The sequence below is a fragment of the Caenorhabditis remanei genome, chromosome II (assembly GCF_010183535.1).
Source record: "Caenorhabditis remanei strain PX506 chromosome II, whole genome shotgun sequence".
Taxonomy (NCBI): domain Eukaryota; kingdom Metazoa; phylum Nematoda; class Chromadorea; order Rhabditida; family Rhabditidae; genus Caenorhabditis; species Caenorhabditis remanei.
The window spans coordinates 15,425,600-15,440,544 of record NC_071329.1 but is presented as its reverse complement, the minus strand read 5'-3'; the positions used below and the strand labels follow the sequence as shown (position 1 = coordinate 15,440,544).

Below are 14,945 nucleotides of genomic sequence, written 5' to 3'. Positions count from 1 at the left end.
TTCTTCAACATATTGGAAGGCATCCCGTCCTGTACTAGTACAGACCTGTCAGATCTTTTATCCCCATCCATCTGGTCAATCGCTTCCACTTGTTTTTCTCAGAGACTACAATTCTGAGTGGCAAATCAATAGTACCAGTACCAGATTCAAAAACATCGTGGGAAAATATCTACAGTATGCTATAGGCTGCATTTGATTACTTTCACGAGTTTGTCCATGCTACTTATTATATTTCATCTACATTTGCTATATGATGACAAGAAATAGGGCAAATCTATATCTGCTATTTTTCTTTTTTACATCCCTCCTAGCCTTGTCTTAATTGGGATGCTCAACAATAAACTGTTATCAGCAGCAGCCGAATGGTTTGTGAGACATAGATATATGTTGGCTGGAGCCATGATTGCTCTCAATATTTTGATGATTGCTAACAGTGTTATTGGCCTTGTTGGATTCTGGGAAAATGTAAGTTTTTCTATTAGCTTTTTTATTAGAATTTGATCAATCTCAAAATTCAAAAACTTTTCTTTCAGATAGTAGTTACTTTTATGCTGACTATTGTCATAATGTATATTCCCATTTCAATACTTTTTCACTGTAATTGCACTGAATTTGAATTTTCTCATTCAAAATCTACAAAACTTTCCAAAAAACAATGGTTATTACTATTCAGATTTCATACTGCACTAGCTGCTTTCTATACAGCCCTATTTCTATTTGATGGGAGTTCTCTGGAAAAAAAAGAGTTGGTTCAGAATTTTCTAATGATCAAAGCTTTCTGCCAAGTTATAAATATATGTTCGATTCCAATGAGTTATCAAGCAATTCTTTCGTGAAACTCTGACCGGCTGAGATTCAAAGGATGGTATTCAAAAACAACGAGGAGGTGGGCGGGATTGGTGAAGAGGAATCCATGGAAAGTGGGAGATTGACCAGACTCCAGAAGACCATAATGTTTTTGTTGTGTGATAAAAATTGTTTTGGTCCAGTCGTTGTCTTCATTGTGTTTGTACTATTCCAATAAAGTTATTTCATTTTATCTCATTTTTCGATTTGCAACACAATGGGAGTGAGTTGATCATGTAACAAATATTGTTACGGCGCCTGCGAGTTGGAGTTCTGACAAGCCGAGTACTCTGTGTCATCCATCTCATCCCTTTAACCTTCATTTTTTTAACGGATTGGAAGGCATCCCGTCATGTCAGATCTTTCATCCCCACCTGGCCAGTCGTTTGCACTTGTTTTCCCAGAGGCTAAAAACCTGACGGGCAAATCAATAGTACCATTACCAGATTCAAAACGTCGTAACGTTTTTCCATTGTTCCAAAATGGGAAAAAAATCTACAGTATGCTATGAGATCTATCTGATTATTTTCGCAATGTTTTCCATGCCTTTGTCTATTGTACTTCATCTACATTTGCTGTATGATGACGAGAAAAATTTATACTCTCCATCTGTGCTTTTTCTGTGGTACATCTCTTTTTTACTTGGATTAGCTGTGTTGAGCAACAATAATCTAGTAGCAACAGCAGCCAAACGGTTTGTAAGACATAGATACTTGTTGGCTGGAGCCATGATTATTCTGAATATTTTGATGATAGTTAACAGTGTTTTCCGCCTTGTTGGATTATGGGAGAATGTAAGTTTTTCTATCAGATTTTTTCTAACAAGGGAAGTCTTTGGAGGCACGGCTTACAAACTATCTACTAATTTAATCACAGGTACTTTCGACAACGGGGAGTCCATTTCTGCCATCAAAACCTGCTGAATGTCTCTGCGAGCCGAGTTATGGGCTCTCAAACTTTTCATATTGTCAAGCTTTTTCACATGGAATTCCAAATCGGCCGCATATACGCCACCGCGCGGTTCCTATTGGGTTTTCTACTTGTCGAAATGGAATTACATGAAAAAACGCTCATAAATATGAAACGTTTGAGAGCTCATAACTTGGCTCGCAGGGGCGTTTAGCCGGTTTTGATGGCAGAAATGGACTCCCCGTAGTACCTATTACCACATGGATAGTTTGAGTGTCGCGTCTCCAAAGACTTCCCTTGTCAGAATCTAATCTATCCCAAATTTCAAAAATCCTTGTTTTCAGATAGTAGTTACTTTTATGGTGGCTGTGGGCATCATGTATTTACCCTTTTCAACGTTGTTTCACATTAACACCATTGAATTTGAATGTTCTTATTTGAAATCTACAAAACTTTCCAAAAAACAATGGTTAGTACTACTTGGATTTCATACTCTGCTGGCTGTTTTTTATACAACACTATTTCTATTTGATGAAAGTTGTCTGGGAAAGAAAGAGTTGGCTCAGAATTTTCGATTCATTAGATATTTTTGCCAAGTTATAAATATTCTTTCGATTCCAATGAGTTATCAAGCGATTCTTATATGGAACTCGGACAAATTGAGATTCAAAGGAAAATATCCGAATACAACGAGAAAGTGGACGGGGTTGATGAAGAGGAATCCAGATGGAACATGGGAGATTGACCAGACTCCAGAAGATCATAATGTCTTTATTGTGTGATAAAAATTGTTTTGGTCGAGTCGTTGTTTTGATTCATTGTTTGAGTTTTATTGTTCAATGTTCCAGAGCGATTTGGAGCACTATCAATGTCATCTTTTCGTGTTTATGTTATTGCTGTACTTATGAATAAAATTACTATTGTGATGATTGGTTTTTGTTGTAATTTTGAGGCCAAATATTTGGGAGCCAGGCATAACTGATCTACGATGATCTGTATATAATCTTTTAAATATTTAAATTTGGCAATTCTTGAGTACCACTATTTGAGAGTACCTACCTCAAATAGAGTTGTAACACCTTCCACGTCACTCTGATATCTGAACAAACAGACCATCCATCCACTGCTGTCTCTCACTAATAGCACCCCACAATCGATATATTAATTCCCTTGAGTCTCCTCTACATTTTACCATTCTCTTTTCGAAATATGGGTGCTATATCTTTCATTCTTTACAGTCTCTATTTGTTATTTTTCCCCATATTTCTGTTCATTATTGCATCAAATCATTTGGACCTTTTCAATCCCCAGGAAAAGAGCTGGGGCACGGCTCTGTATTTTATTTGGATTATATCAAACATAACGTTCATTGATTTCCATAAAGATACTAGGCAGACACCGGAAAGTTTTATTCGAATCAGATGTCTATCGATTATTTCAGTTCTTTTATTATGCTTTTGCTTCATTTTTAACAGTTTGAAGACTCTAATCATGGTGCCCGTATATGTAAGTTTTGAAAAAAAGTTGACATTCAGAAATAGTTGTTTTCCAGATAGCCGTTATTGTCAGAATATCCATTTTCATTCTTCTTATCTATCAGTCAATACCATTCTGGCTTCATCTTGGTCTTTCGTATGGCGATTTCAAACTTTTCCATGTAAAAACTGCACGGCTTTCCAAGACACAATGGCTCCTACTATTCCTGTTTCACACTTTGTTGAGTGTTGGATGCTATGGACTCTTTTGTATTGATGCTAACATCCTTGAGACAGATGGACTAATCGACAATTTTCATTTCATCCGATATGCTTGTATTGCTATCAATATACTCTCTATACCCATGACTTATCATTTTCTACTCGCTTGGAATTCTGAGAAGCTGGAATTTGTTGGAATTCATCCGCAGACTAAACTGTATTGGAAAGGAGTTATGAGAAAGATGGAAGATGGGAATTGGGAAGTGGATCAGACTCCAGAAGATCATGATTTATTTCTGTCTGGCAATGATTGTGACTGTGACAATGATTGGGATTTGTGATTTTTGTTTTTTAATGTGATGTTTTGAATAAATGTATTCATTGAAAGTATGTGTGTCTGTGAGTTCATTTTCACATCGAAAGAATTTTTCAACTCGATCTGAAACCCGCTGAGAGCGATCGTTGGTGAGTCTGGCTATTTCGCTGGCAAAAGAAAATTGGCGTTGTGACCTAGAAATTATTCTAGCAAAATTTCGGAGCTTTTCATTTTGACAGCATGTGAAGAAAAATTTCTAATTTGACAGCTCCTGCGTAATTATGCTTAAGGATTAACACCTACAATCTCCTCCTAGACACTCTGATATCTGGGCAAACAGACCACCCACAGCTGTCCCTCGCTAATAGCACCCAACAATCGATACCCTTGTTCTCTTGACTCTCTTCTACATTCTACCTTTCTTTTTTTGGAATATGGGTGAAGTATCTTTCTATCTTTACAATCTCTATTTGTCCCTTTTCTCATTATTTTTATTCGCTATTGCAATGATTCATTACGACCTCATCTGTCCTCTCGACAATAATACTTGGGCCGGTGTTCTGTATTTTATTTGGAACATTTCATTCCTGCTGTTCTTGTTACTTAAAAATACTAGACAGACACCGGAAAGTTTCATTCGAATCAGATGTCTATCGATTATTTCAGTGCTTTTATTAGCATTTTGCTTTATTTTAAGCAGTCTCGATACTGTAATCATAGTGCCCGGTTATGTAAGTTTTGAAGAAAAGTTTACATTCAAAAATAGTTGTTTTCCAGATAGCCGTTATCGTCAGAATTTTCATCTTCATTCTTCTCATCTATCCGAATATATCATTCTTGCTGCATCTTGGTTTTTCGTATGGCGATTTCGAACTTTTCCATATAAAAACTGCACGGCTTTCCAAGATACAATGGTTCCTACTATTCCTGTTTCACACTGTGTTGAGTGTTGGATGCTATGGACTTTTTTGTATTGATGCTAACACCCTTAAGAAGGATGGACTTATCAACAATCTTCATTTTATTCGATATGTTTGTATTGCTATCAATATACTTTCTATGCCCATGACTTATCAATCACTGCTTGCTTGGAATTCTGAAAAACTGAAGTTTGTTGGAATTCATCCTGAGACTAAATTGCATTGGAAAGGAGTTATGAGAAAGATGGAAGATGGGAAATGGGAAGTGGATCAGACTCCAGGAGATCATGATTTGTGTCATGTCTGAATTATTTTTGTTGATTGATGTGATATTTTGAATAAATATGTTCATTAATTTTTTGGCTTTTTGAGCGGTACTGTAGATATAGGTTGTAAACGATAGTTGATACTTGCAGAATTGTTGCAGGAAGTCAGAAGAAAGGAGGTGAATAAATTATAAGGAAAATGGAGGTGATAATGGAGACAACAGGGTAGGAAACCAAATAACAACGGGGGGCCTGAGAGAAGTGTATGTTCGCCTGATAGTGAGTGCGCAAGAGGATGCTATTTCTATTTGATGGAAGTTCTCTGGGAAAGAAAGAGTTGGTTAAGAATTATCGACTAGTTAGATCGTTTTGCCAAGCTATTAACATCCTTTTGATTCCAATGAGTTATCATGCGATTCTTTTGTGGAACTCTGACAAATTGAGATTCATAGGAAAGTATCCAGGAGCATCTATAAATGGACGGGATTGATGAAAAGGAATTCAGATGGAACGTGGGAGATTGATCAGACTTCAGAAGATCATAATGTCTTGTAATAAAAATTGTTTTGGCCGATGTCTTCATTGTATTTGTTTTATTCAAATAAAGTTATTTCAATTTATCTCAAAAAGACTGAACGTGTGGTTCTTATTCTTCTTATGGTTTACCATCTTTTAATACAAATGAATGCGACTCTACATGTTTGTATGATTGTGATTCAAAGAGGGAGAAAAATCTTCAGTGACCTCAGTTTTACAGTACTCAAGACGTTCCTAATTGCATAACCGTTCCGAAAAACAAATTTTAAGAAAAAATAGTTGATCACATCTTTATGAATGATCTAAACCCTTTTCCATGTAAAATATTGTTTCGAGTTGGAATTCTGAGATACTGGAATTACAAACATTAGATCCGAGTACACTTTCCCAGCGGAAAGGAATTCTATACTAGGTCAGACCTGTAATTAACGTCGAAGTTTTGAAAATCTGAAATTCAAAATATTCTGTCTCATCCCTCTCATCTCTCTAACCTTCATCTCTTAAACGAATTGGAAGGTACTGTATTCGGCCTGTACTAGTACAGATTTGTCATTCACAGACCTGTCAGATCTTTCATCCCCATCTGGTCACTCGTTTGCACTCGTTTTCCCAGAGGCTACAATCCCGAGGGGCAAATCAATAGTACTAGTACAAGATTTAAAAACATCATAACGTCTTTCCATTTTTTTCCGAAATGGGAATGATATCCACAGAATTCTATTGGACCTATTTGTTTTTTTTCATGATGTTGTTCACGCTACCTATCGGACTTCATATTCATTGGCTATATGATGACCACGAGAAAAATTTCTACTCTTCATTGGTTATTTTGCTGTACTACCTCCCTACTTACTTTGCAATAAGAGTGAAGGGCAGAAAAAAACTACTACCAACAACCGAATGGTTTGTGAGACATAGATATATGTTGGCTGGAGCCATGATTGCTCTCAATGTTTTAATAATAGTTAACAGTGTTATCCGGCTTGTTGGATTGTGGGAAAATGTAAGTGTTTCTATTAGTCTCTTTTCTCAGAATTTAATCCATATTTCAAAAACCCTTATTTTCAGATAGTAGTTACTTGTATGCTGGTTATTGTCTTAATGTATATTCCCATTTCAATATTCTTTCACTGCGCTGATGTAGAGCTTAGATTTTCTCATTTGAAATCAACAAAACTTTCCAAAAAACAATGGTTAGTATTATTCGGATTTCATATTCTCCTAGCTTCTTTATATGCACTCCTCTTTCTATTTGATGGAAGTTCTCTGGGAAAAGAAGAGTTGGTTCTGAATTTTCGACTTGTTAGATGTTTTTGCCAAGTTCTAAACATCCTGTCAATTCCGATGAGTTATCATGCGATTCTTTTGTGGAACTCTGACAAATTGAAATTCAAAGGAAAGTACCCAAACACAACGAGGGAATGGACGGGGTTGATGAAGAGGAATCAAGATGGAACGTGGGAGTTTGATCATAGTCCAGAAGATCATAATATCTTTATTGTGTGATAAAAAATGTTTTGGTCGATTCGTTGTTTTCTTCATGTTTGTTTTATTCCAATAAAGTTATTTTATGTTTTAAGCTTCTTGAAACTACTACAATGTCTCAAAAAGACTGAAGACTTCTGGGATTTCCAACTACAATGGTTCTTATTGTTCTTATGGTACATCATCTTTTGAAACGAATGAATGCAGACAGTAAAAGTTGATGAAAACTCTACATCTTTGTATAATTTTTCTTTAAAACGGGAGAAAAATTTCAGCAATCGCATTTTTATAGTACTTGAGACATTCCTAATTACCTAACCGTTCCGAGAAATAATTTTTTAAGGAAAAGAAGTTGATCACACATTTATGAATCCCTAATTTCATGTAACCAAAATTGTTACGACGCCTATGAGTTAGAATTCTGAAAAACTGGACTTGAAAACATTGGATCCGAATACACTTTCTCAACACCTGTCAGTAACATCGAAGTTCTGAAAATCTGAAATTCAAAGTATTCTGTCTCATTCCTCCCATCGCTTCATTTCTTCACTATATGTGCTATTATACTGTATTACATCTCTACTTGCCTTGCATTAATTATGGCCAATACTAAACTACTACCAACAATCGAATGGTTTGTGAGACATAGATACATATCTGTTGGCTGGAGCCATGATTGCTCTCAATATTTTGATGATCGTTAACAGTGTGATTCGGCTTGTTGGATTGTGGGAAAATGTAAGTTTTTCAATCAGTCTCTTTTCTTAGAATCTGATCCAAAATTCAAAACTTTTCTTTCAGATAGTAGTTACTTGTATGCTGGTTATTGTCATAATTTATCTTCATATTTCAATATTCTTTCACGTTGATTCTATTGATGAAGATCTTAAATTTTATCATTTGAAATCTACAAAACTTTCCACAAAACAATGATTAGTTCTACTAGGATTTCATACTGTACTAGCTGTTTTATACACCACCCTATTTTTGTTTGATGAAAGTTCTCTGGGAAAGAAAGAGTTGGTTCTGAATTTTCAATTTATTAGAATTGTTTGTCAACTAATTAACATCCTTTTGATTCCAATGAGTTATCGAGCGATTCTTTTGTGGAACTAAGCCCGGCTGAGATTCAAAGGATTCTATCCAGAAACATATGAAAAGTGGACGGGATCGATGAAAAGGAATCCAGATGGAACATGGGAAGTGGATCAAACTCCAGAAAATCATAACGTATTCACGTTTTGAATTGTATTGTTCAACGTTCAATGTTCCAGAGCAATTTGGAGCATTAGTTCGTGTTATTTCTATACTTTTGATGCAAATTTCTATTTTGATAAATTATTTTTGTTGTAGTTTTGATGTTTTGGGCAATTACTACAATTTGGGATATTCAGGCTTCACGGAGTTCCTATAAACTGAAGTTTGTTGAAATTTTTCTGGTTATTAAGGCGAGATGGAGAGCAATGAGAAACTATGTATGAAGATGAACAATGGAGAGTTGCAGAGTTTTAACACCTACAACGTCCAGCCAAACACAACGATATCTGGACAACAGACCTCCCACAGCTATCCCTCACTAATAGCACCCAACAATCGATACCCTTGTTCTCTTGACTCTCTTCTACATTTTACCATTCTCTTTTCGAAATATGGGTGCTATATCTTTTATTCTTTACAGTCTCTATTTGTTCTTTTTCTCCATATTTCTATTCATTATTACATCAATTCGTTGGGACCTTATCAGTCCCCAGAAAAAGAGGGCACTGTTCTAGAACGCCGGAACAAAAAAAAAATCCCGGAACAAAAAGAAAAATCCAGGAACGAAAAAAAATCCCGGAACGAAAAAAAAATCCCGGGACCAAAAAAAAATCCCGGGACGAAAAAAAAATCCCGGAACCAAACTTTCCCTTCTATTATTTGAATTTTTGCAGAGATATCTTTTTTCGTCCTCCCTTTCTCTCTTTTTTCGTCCTCCCTTTCTCTTTTTCGTCCTCCCTTTCTCTCTTTTTTCGTCCTCCCTTTCTCTTTTTTCGTCCTCCCTTTCTCTCTTTTTTCGTCCTCCCTTTCTCTTTTTCGTCCTCCCTTTCTCTCTTTTTTCGTCCTCCCTTTCTCTTTTTTCGTCCTCCCTTTCTCTACTCTATTCGGTCTTCATTGATTTTTTTTCTTCCTCAATGGCGTTCAATCGCCCTGCTCACAAACGGAAGCTGACTTCTTCGGATGATGATCTTCCTCTTCAATTTGTACCATATTCTGCGTATAAGGAACTCCACAACCAAGTTGTCGCCCTCACCTCCCTTGTAAACCAGCTGCGCGGAGCAATAATTGAATCGGGACAAAACAAGTTAGCTCTGGAAGTGGCCGAATCATGCGAACAACTTTCTGATGTCTCCTCTTGCCGATCCAATCTTCCAGCACCATTTTTCCTCCACCGATTCTCCTGCACTCGTCGATCCGCCTTCGAAGTTCCCGCCAGTCACAGCACCTATTGCTCCGGTCGCCACAATCAACTCTTTGGACATTGCTCGCGAAGCTGCCAAGCTTCTCGATAAATCTACGCGAGTTGTTATTGAAAGGTATCTGATAACTTTTTATAAAGGTATCTGATAACTTTGAAAGGTATCTGATAACTCTATCTGATAACTTTTTCTCTTTTACTGTTCCGTTTTGGAATGCCATTACCTACAATGTAAATATTTTTCTTTCTCCCTCACAATTTATCATTTTACTTGATTCCTCAATCATCCGGTTCTAATATTTCTTGCTCCCTTCTTGTTGCATAATTAACAGTTTTTTTTCTATTCCCTGCCTTTAATTGCCTAGTTCCTTTAATTCCCCTTGATCGCAATTCCATATCTTAGTTCGAACCCGTTGTATTCATTTCAATTGTTGCCTTCCCCCCCCCGTTACTCTTTTTATGACATGCACCTTATTAGTCCATTTTTTTTTTCTTTACTTGAGACTATCTCGTGAGGGATATGTTTCAAGTCTTCTTTGTATCTTATAGCCTCCTATCCCTTGAAGTAAATAAATAAATAAATAAAAATAAATAAATATAATGCTTCAGAGCTCCGAAAAGAGACTGAAAAGTAAAACGGAAAGTCAGTACGGGCCCAAAAGAGATACCAGTTCTGAGGAAGTGGTGCAAAGTCTTACCAGCAAATCATCAGCTGGTTGCCCGTTAAGTCAGAATCTTATGTCCACTTTTAGCAAAAATGTTACAATCAGGTTCAAGTTCAGATCCAGTTGGCAAAGAACTTGAAAACTCTGGCTAAAAAGTCAACAAGTCTTTCTTTTTCTAGTCAATTCTTTAATAATTTTTCAACAGGTCTATTTAAAGTCTCATGTCTTCATCAATCATCTCAATCACCAGAAGACAGCCCAACGACAATTCACGATTCTTTGTCTCGAGGATTCAAGGATTCGTTGAACAACGGAAGAAAGCCAGGAAGAAAAGGTCATCTACTTCCCATATCATCTTCAGTAAGATTATGGATCAGTTAGTCAACGAGAGGAAGCCAGGAACATCAGTCCACGGATAGCTAAGGATTAACCGGATTCATCAACAAGAAGTCAACGATTCCCGGGTTTAGGAGCCAAGTTGTCAACGTCAAACCCACCTAATAGGAGGAAGCAGACAAGCAACTTCAGCTGGAATTTCAAACAATTTCAACAACTTCACTGTTTCACAACTCATTTTCTGGATATCAAACTCCTGAAAATTACAACCATCTGACCTACCACACTGGAATGGACCTTCTGTGAAGGAGCTCTTCTGGAACAGTTATATGAAAGTGAACAAGTCACAACTACAAGTCATACCAACCGCTAATTCCGACCAACATCAGAAGCTAGGCCTCGCGACGAGGATAGCCACACGAAACAACTTGGAGTAGCGAGGAAGTACAAACAGAAGATGAAAACTTCAATACAAGCAGTCGTCAAAGGACAAATTCAGTACCAGCAGTCTAATTCCAACTACTAATGATCAAGAAAAGATCGAATAACACCTACAAGCAAGGAAGCTCGAGATTTGGGAATTCAGCTATGTGAGTATCAGCAATTTCACAGTAAGACACCACACTCTCCGACTACCAACCAGCCGTCAACCGAAGATAACAACTACCAGCTTGCACTAATCATAGCTAACCTATACAATAAAAGGTTTATCGATCTCTGTTTGTGTGCCTCTTTCAGATCATAATATGTACACAGATAGCAGTCAGTGAAACATCCTTATGGTTGAGGGGCAGGTTTCCACCAATCCTCCATAAAACTTCCTCGTCACAACTAAAGCCTTTGCACCACTTCCTCAGAACTGGTATCTCTTTTGGGCCCGTACTGACTTTCCGTTTTACTTTTCAGTCTCTTTTCGGTGCTCTGAAACATTATATCTCCGCAAAAATTCAAAAAATAGAATTAAAATTTTGGTTCCTGGATTTTTTTTTGGTTCCGGGATTTTTTTTTCGTTCCGGCGTTCTAGAACAGTGCCAAAAAGAGTTGGGGCACGGCTCTGTATTTTATTTGGATTATATCAAACATGCTGTCCTTAAAGTTACATAGAAAGACTAGGCAGACGCCCGCAAGTTTCATTCGAATCAGATATCTATCGCTTATTTCAATACTTTTATTAGCTTTTTGCTTTATTTTCAACAGTTTAGATTCTCTATTTATGAAGCCCGGTTATGTAAGTTTTGAACAAAAATTGGCATTCAAAAATAATAGTCTTTAGATACATTCAAACGTCGCAACATCCAGTTTCATTCTTCTCATCTATCAACCAAAATCATTCTTGCTGCATATTGGTCATTCTTATGACGATTTCCAACTTTTCCATATAAAAACTGCACGGCTTTCCAAGATACAATGGCTCCTACTATTCCTGTTTCACACTGTGTTGAGTGTTGGCTGCTATGGACTTTTCTGTATCGATGCTAACACCCTTAAGAAGGATGGACTGATCGACAATTTCCATTTCATTCGATATGTTTGTATTGCTATCAATCTATTTTCAATTCCTATGACTTATCAATCACTGCTTGCTTGGAGTTCGGACAAGTTGCAGTTTGTTGGAATTCATCCGGAGACAAAAGTGCATTGGAAAGGAGATATGAGAAAGATGGAAGATGGGAAATGGGAAGTGGATCAGTCTCCAGGAGATCATGATTTGTGTAATGTCTAAATGATTTTTGTTAAGATGGTGTGATGTTTTGAATAAATATGTTCTCTTTTGGCAATTCCACTTATCGCCTTCCATGCAACAACCTCTCGCGCACTCAAGCAAACATACACCTCTCTCAGTCCTCTTAATGACGAATTTATTTTCTGAAATTTTCTAGCAAACTACGTTTATGACAACAAAAATGCTGAAATATGAGAGAACAATTCGAACTAGTTAATGATGATATTAGAGAAAAGTTTAAATTGCTGAAGGGCAACTGTATAAGAGGGGCACCACTATTCGAGGGGCACCTCGAATAGAGTTTTAATACCTACAACGTCTAGCCAAACACAACGATATCTGGACAAACAGACCACTCACTGTTATCTCACTAATAGAACCCACTCAACAATCGAAACACTTGTTCCCCCTATTCTTCTCTATATTTTTCCTTTCTCTTCTTGTGAAATGGGTCTCATATCTTTCATTCTTTACTACCTCTATTTGTTCCTTTTCAAAATATTTCTATACGTTATTACACCAATTCATTTGGATTTCATCAATCCCCAGGAAAAGAGTTCGGCCGGTGCTCTGGTCGAACTTTGGATGTTGTCATACCTGCTGTCTTTAAAGTTATGTAAAAGTACTAGACAGACACCGGAAAGTTTTATTCGAGTCAGATGTCTTTCGCTTATTTCAGTGCTTTTATTAGCTTTTTGCTTTATTTTCAACAGTTTAAAGACTCTAATTATGCAGCCCATTTGGGTAAGTTTTGAAGAAAACGTTGACATTCAGAAATAGTTGTTTTTTAGACACCTTTATTCGTCCTATTATCCATCTTCATTCTTCTCGTCTATCAGACGATATCACTCTTGCTTCAAATCGGTCTTTCTTATGATGATTTCCGACTTTTCCATATGAAATCTGCACGGTTTACCAAGACACAATGGCTCCTACTATTCCTGTTTCACACTTTGTTGAGTGTTGGCTGCTATGGACTCTTTTGTATTGATGCTAACATCCTTGAGACAGATGGACTAATCGACAATTTTCATTTCATTCGATATGTTTCTATTGCTATTAATCTACTTTCAATGCCCATGACTTATCATTTTCTACTCGCTTGGAATTCTGAGAAACTGGATTTTGTTGGAATTCATCCGGAGACAAAATTGCATTGGAAAGGAGTTATGAGAAAGATGGAAGATGGGAAATGGGAAGTCGATCAGTCTCCAGAAGATCATGATTTGTGTGTTGTCTGAATGATTTTTGTGGAGATGGTGTGATGTTTTGAATAAATATGTTCATTAATTTTTGGCAATTCCACTTACCGCGTTTCATGCATCTTATTGCGTGCTCAAGCAAACATACACCTCCTTCAGTCCTCCAGGTTTTATTTGGTTTCCCACCCGGTGGTCTCTATTATCACCTCCCTTCTTCTGACTCCCTGTTCATAACCTATATCTACAGTACCGCTCGAAAGGCCAAAACAAATTAATGAACATATTTATTCAAAAAAGCATACCAATCAACACAAGTCCCTTATACAACATACAAATCATGATCTCCTGGAGTCTGATCTACTTCCCATTTCCCATCTTCCATCTTTCTCATAACTCCTTTCCAATGCAATTTTGTCTCCGGATGAATTCCAACAAATTCCAGCTTTTCAGAATTCCAAGCGAGTAGAAAATGATAAGTCATAGGCATAGAGAGTATATTGATAGCAATACAAACATATCGAATGAAATAAAAATTGTCGATTAGTTCATCCTTATCTAGGATGGTAGCATCAATACAGAAAAGTCCATAGCATCCAACACTCAACACAGTGTGAAACAAGAATAACAGGAGCCATTGTGTCTTGGAAAACCGTGCAGTTTTCACATAGAAAAGTTGGAAATAGCGACAAGAAATACCAAAATGCAGAAAGAGTGATATTGACTGATAGATAAGAAGAATGAAGATGGATATTATGCATATTGCGACGATTACAGGTGTCTGGAATACAACTACTTTTGAATTTCAACTTTTCTTCTAAACTTACATAAACGGGCTCCATAATTAGAGTCTTCAAACTGTTAAAAATAAGGCAAAGAGCTAATAAAATCACTGAAATAACCGATAGACATCTGATTCGAATGAAACTTTCCGGTGTCTGTCTACCATCTTCTTTATATAATTTTAAGGACAACAGGTAGGATAAAGTCCAAAGTTCACACACAGTAGCGGCAGAACTGTTTTTCTGGGGATTGATAAGGTCCAAATGAATTGATGCAATAATGAATAGAAATATTGAGAAAATGAACAAATAGAGATAGTAAAGAAGGAAAGATACTTTACCCATATTTCAAAAAGAGTAAGGTAAAATGTAGAGGAGACGGAATAAATGTATCTATTGTTGGGTGCTATTAGTGAGAGAAGACAGCAGTGGGTGGTCTGTTTGTCCAGATATCCTAGTGTTTGGCTAGACGTTGGAGGTGTTAAAACTCTATTTGAACTGCCCGTCTAATAGTAGTGCCCTACGAAGAACTCTTTGAACAATAACATCATTTTTGTAGTTGGCAACTTTTTTGTAGGGAGAATATCATAAAAGTTACAGGTAATCAAATTTCTCATTTCTCTCTGAAACCGACTAATTTCAATGCATATGTAAATATTAGGGAAATTTTGGAGGTTTTCACTTTGACAACCTGTAACTTTCAAAATAGTGTCCCTACAAAAAAATGATCAACTACAAAAATGATCAGCTACTTTTGCTCTGTTCAGCCTATATTTTGTATCCTATTAATGAAAACTTCTGATTCTCTG

The 14,945-nt window shown here is 36.7% G+C and overlaps 6 protein-coding genes across 6 annotated transcripts; 5 read left to right on the top strand and 1 right to left on the bottom strand.

The window, feature by feature from the left end:
- Positions 1-327: 327 nt before the first annotated feature.
- On the top strand, positions 328-3,793 carry GCK72_007149 (uncharacterized protein; the record flags this gene model as incomplete). The annotated part of the gene is made up of 2 exons (XM_053726006.1): positions 328-465; positions 3,308-3,793. The coding sequence occupies 2 exons, from the start codon at positions 328-330 to the stop codon at positions 3,791-3,793; spliced, it is 624 nt and encodes a 207-aa protein (XP_053590200.1).
- A 481-nt stretch (positions 3,794-4,274) lies between these two features.
- On the top strand, positions 4,275-4,995 carry GCK72_007148 (uncharacterized protein; the record flags this gene model as incomplete). Its single annotated transcript, XM_003099907.2, has 2 exons — positions 4,275-4,499; positions 4,546-4,995. The coding sequence occupies 2 exons, from the start codon at positions 4,275-4,277 to the stop codon at positions 4,993-4,995; spliced, it is 675 nt and encodes a 224-aa protein (XP_003099955.2).
- A 4,152-nt stretch (positions 4,996-9,147) lies between these two features.
- On the top strand, positions 9,148-9,525 carry GCK72_007147 (uncharacterized protein; the record flags this gene model as incomplete). Its single annotated transcript, XM_053726005.1, has 1 exon — positions 9,148-9,525. The coding sequence occupies one exon, from the start codon at positions 9,148-9,150 to the stop codon at positions 9,523-9,525; it is 378 nt and encodes a 125-aa protein (XP_053590199.1).
- A 2,120-nt stretch (positions 9,526-11,645) lies between these two features.
- GCK72_007146 (uncharacterized protein) lies at positions 11,646-12,155 on the top strand (the record flags this gene model as incomplete). Its single annotated transcript, XM_003099802.2, has 2 exons — positions 11,646-11,660; positions 11,706-12,155. 2 exons carry the CDS (start codon positions 11,646-11,648, stop codon positions 12,153-12,155), a joined length of 465 nt encoding a protein of 154 aa, XP_003099850.2.
- GCK72_007144 (uncharacterized protein) lies at positions 11,992-13,838 on the bottom strand (the record flags this gene model as incomplete). Its single annotated transcript, XM_053726004.1, has 2 exons — positions 11,992-12,151; positions 13,690-13,838. The coding sequence occupies 2 exons, from the start codon at positions 13,836-13,838 to the stop codon at positions 11,992-11,994; spliced, it is 309 nt and encodes a 102-aa protein (XP_053590198.1).
- Positions 12,885-13,396, top strand: GCK72_007145 (uncharacterized protein; the record flags this gene model as incomplete). The annotated part of the gene is made up of 2 exons (XM_003099881.2): positions 12,885-12,899; positions 12,947-13,396. The coding sequence occupies 2 exons, from the start codon at positions 12,885-12,887 to the stop codon at positions 13,394-13,396; spliced, it is 465 nt and encodes a 154-aa protein (XP_003099929.2).
- Positions 13,839-14,945: the final 1,107 nt, after the last annotated feature.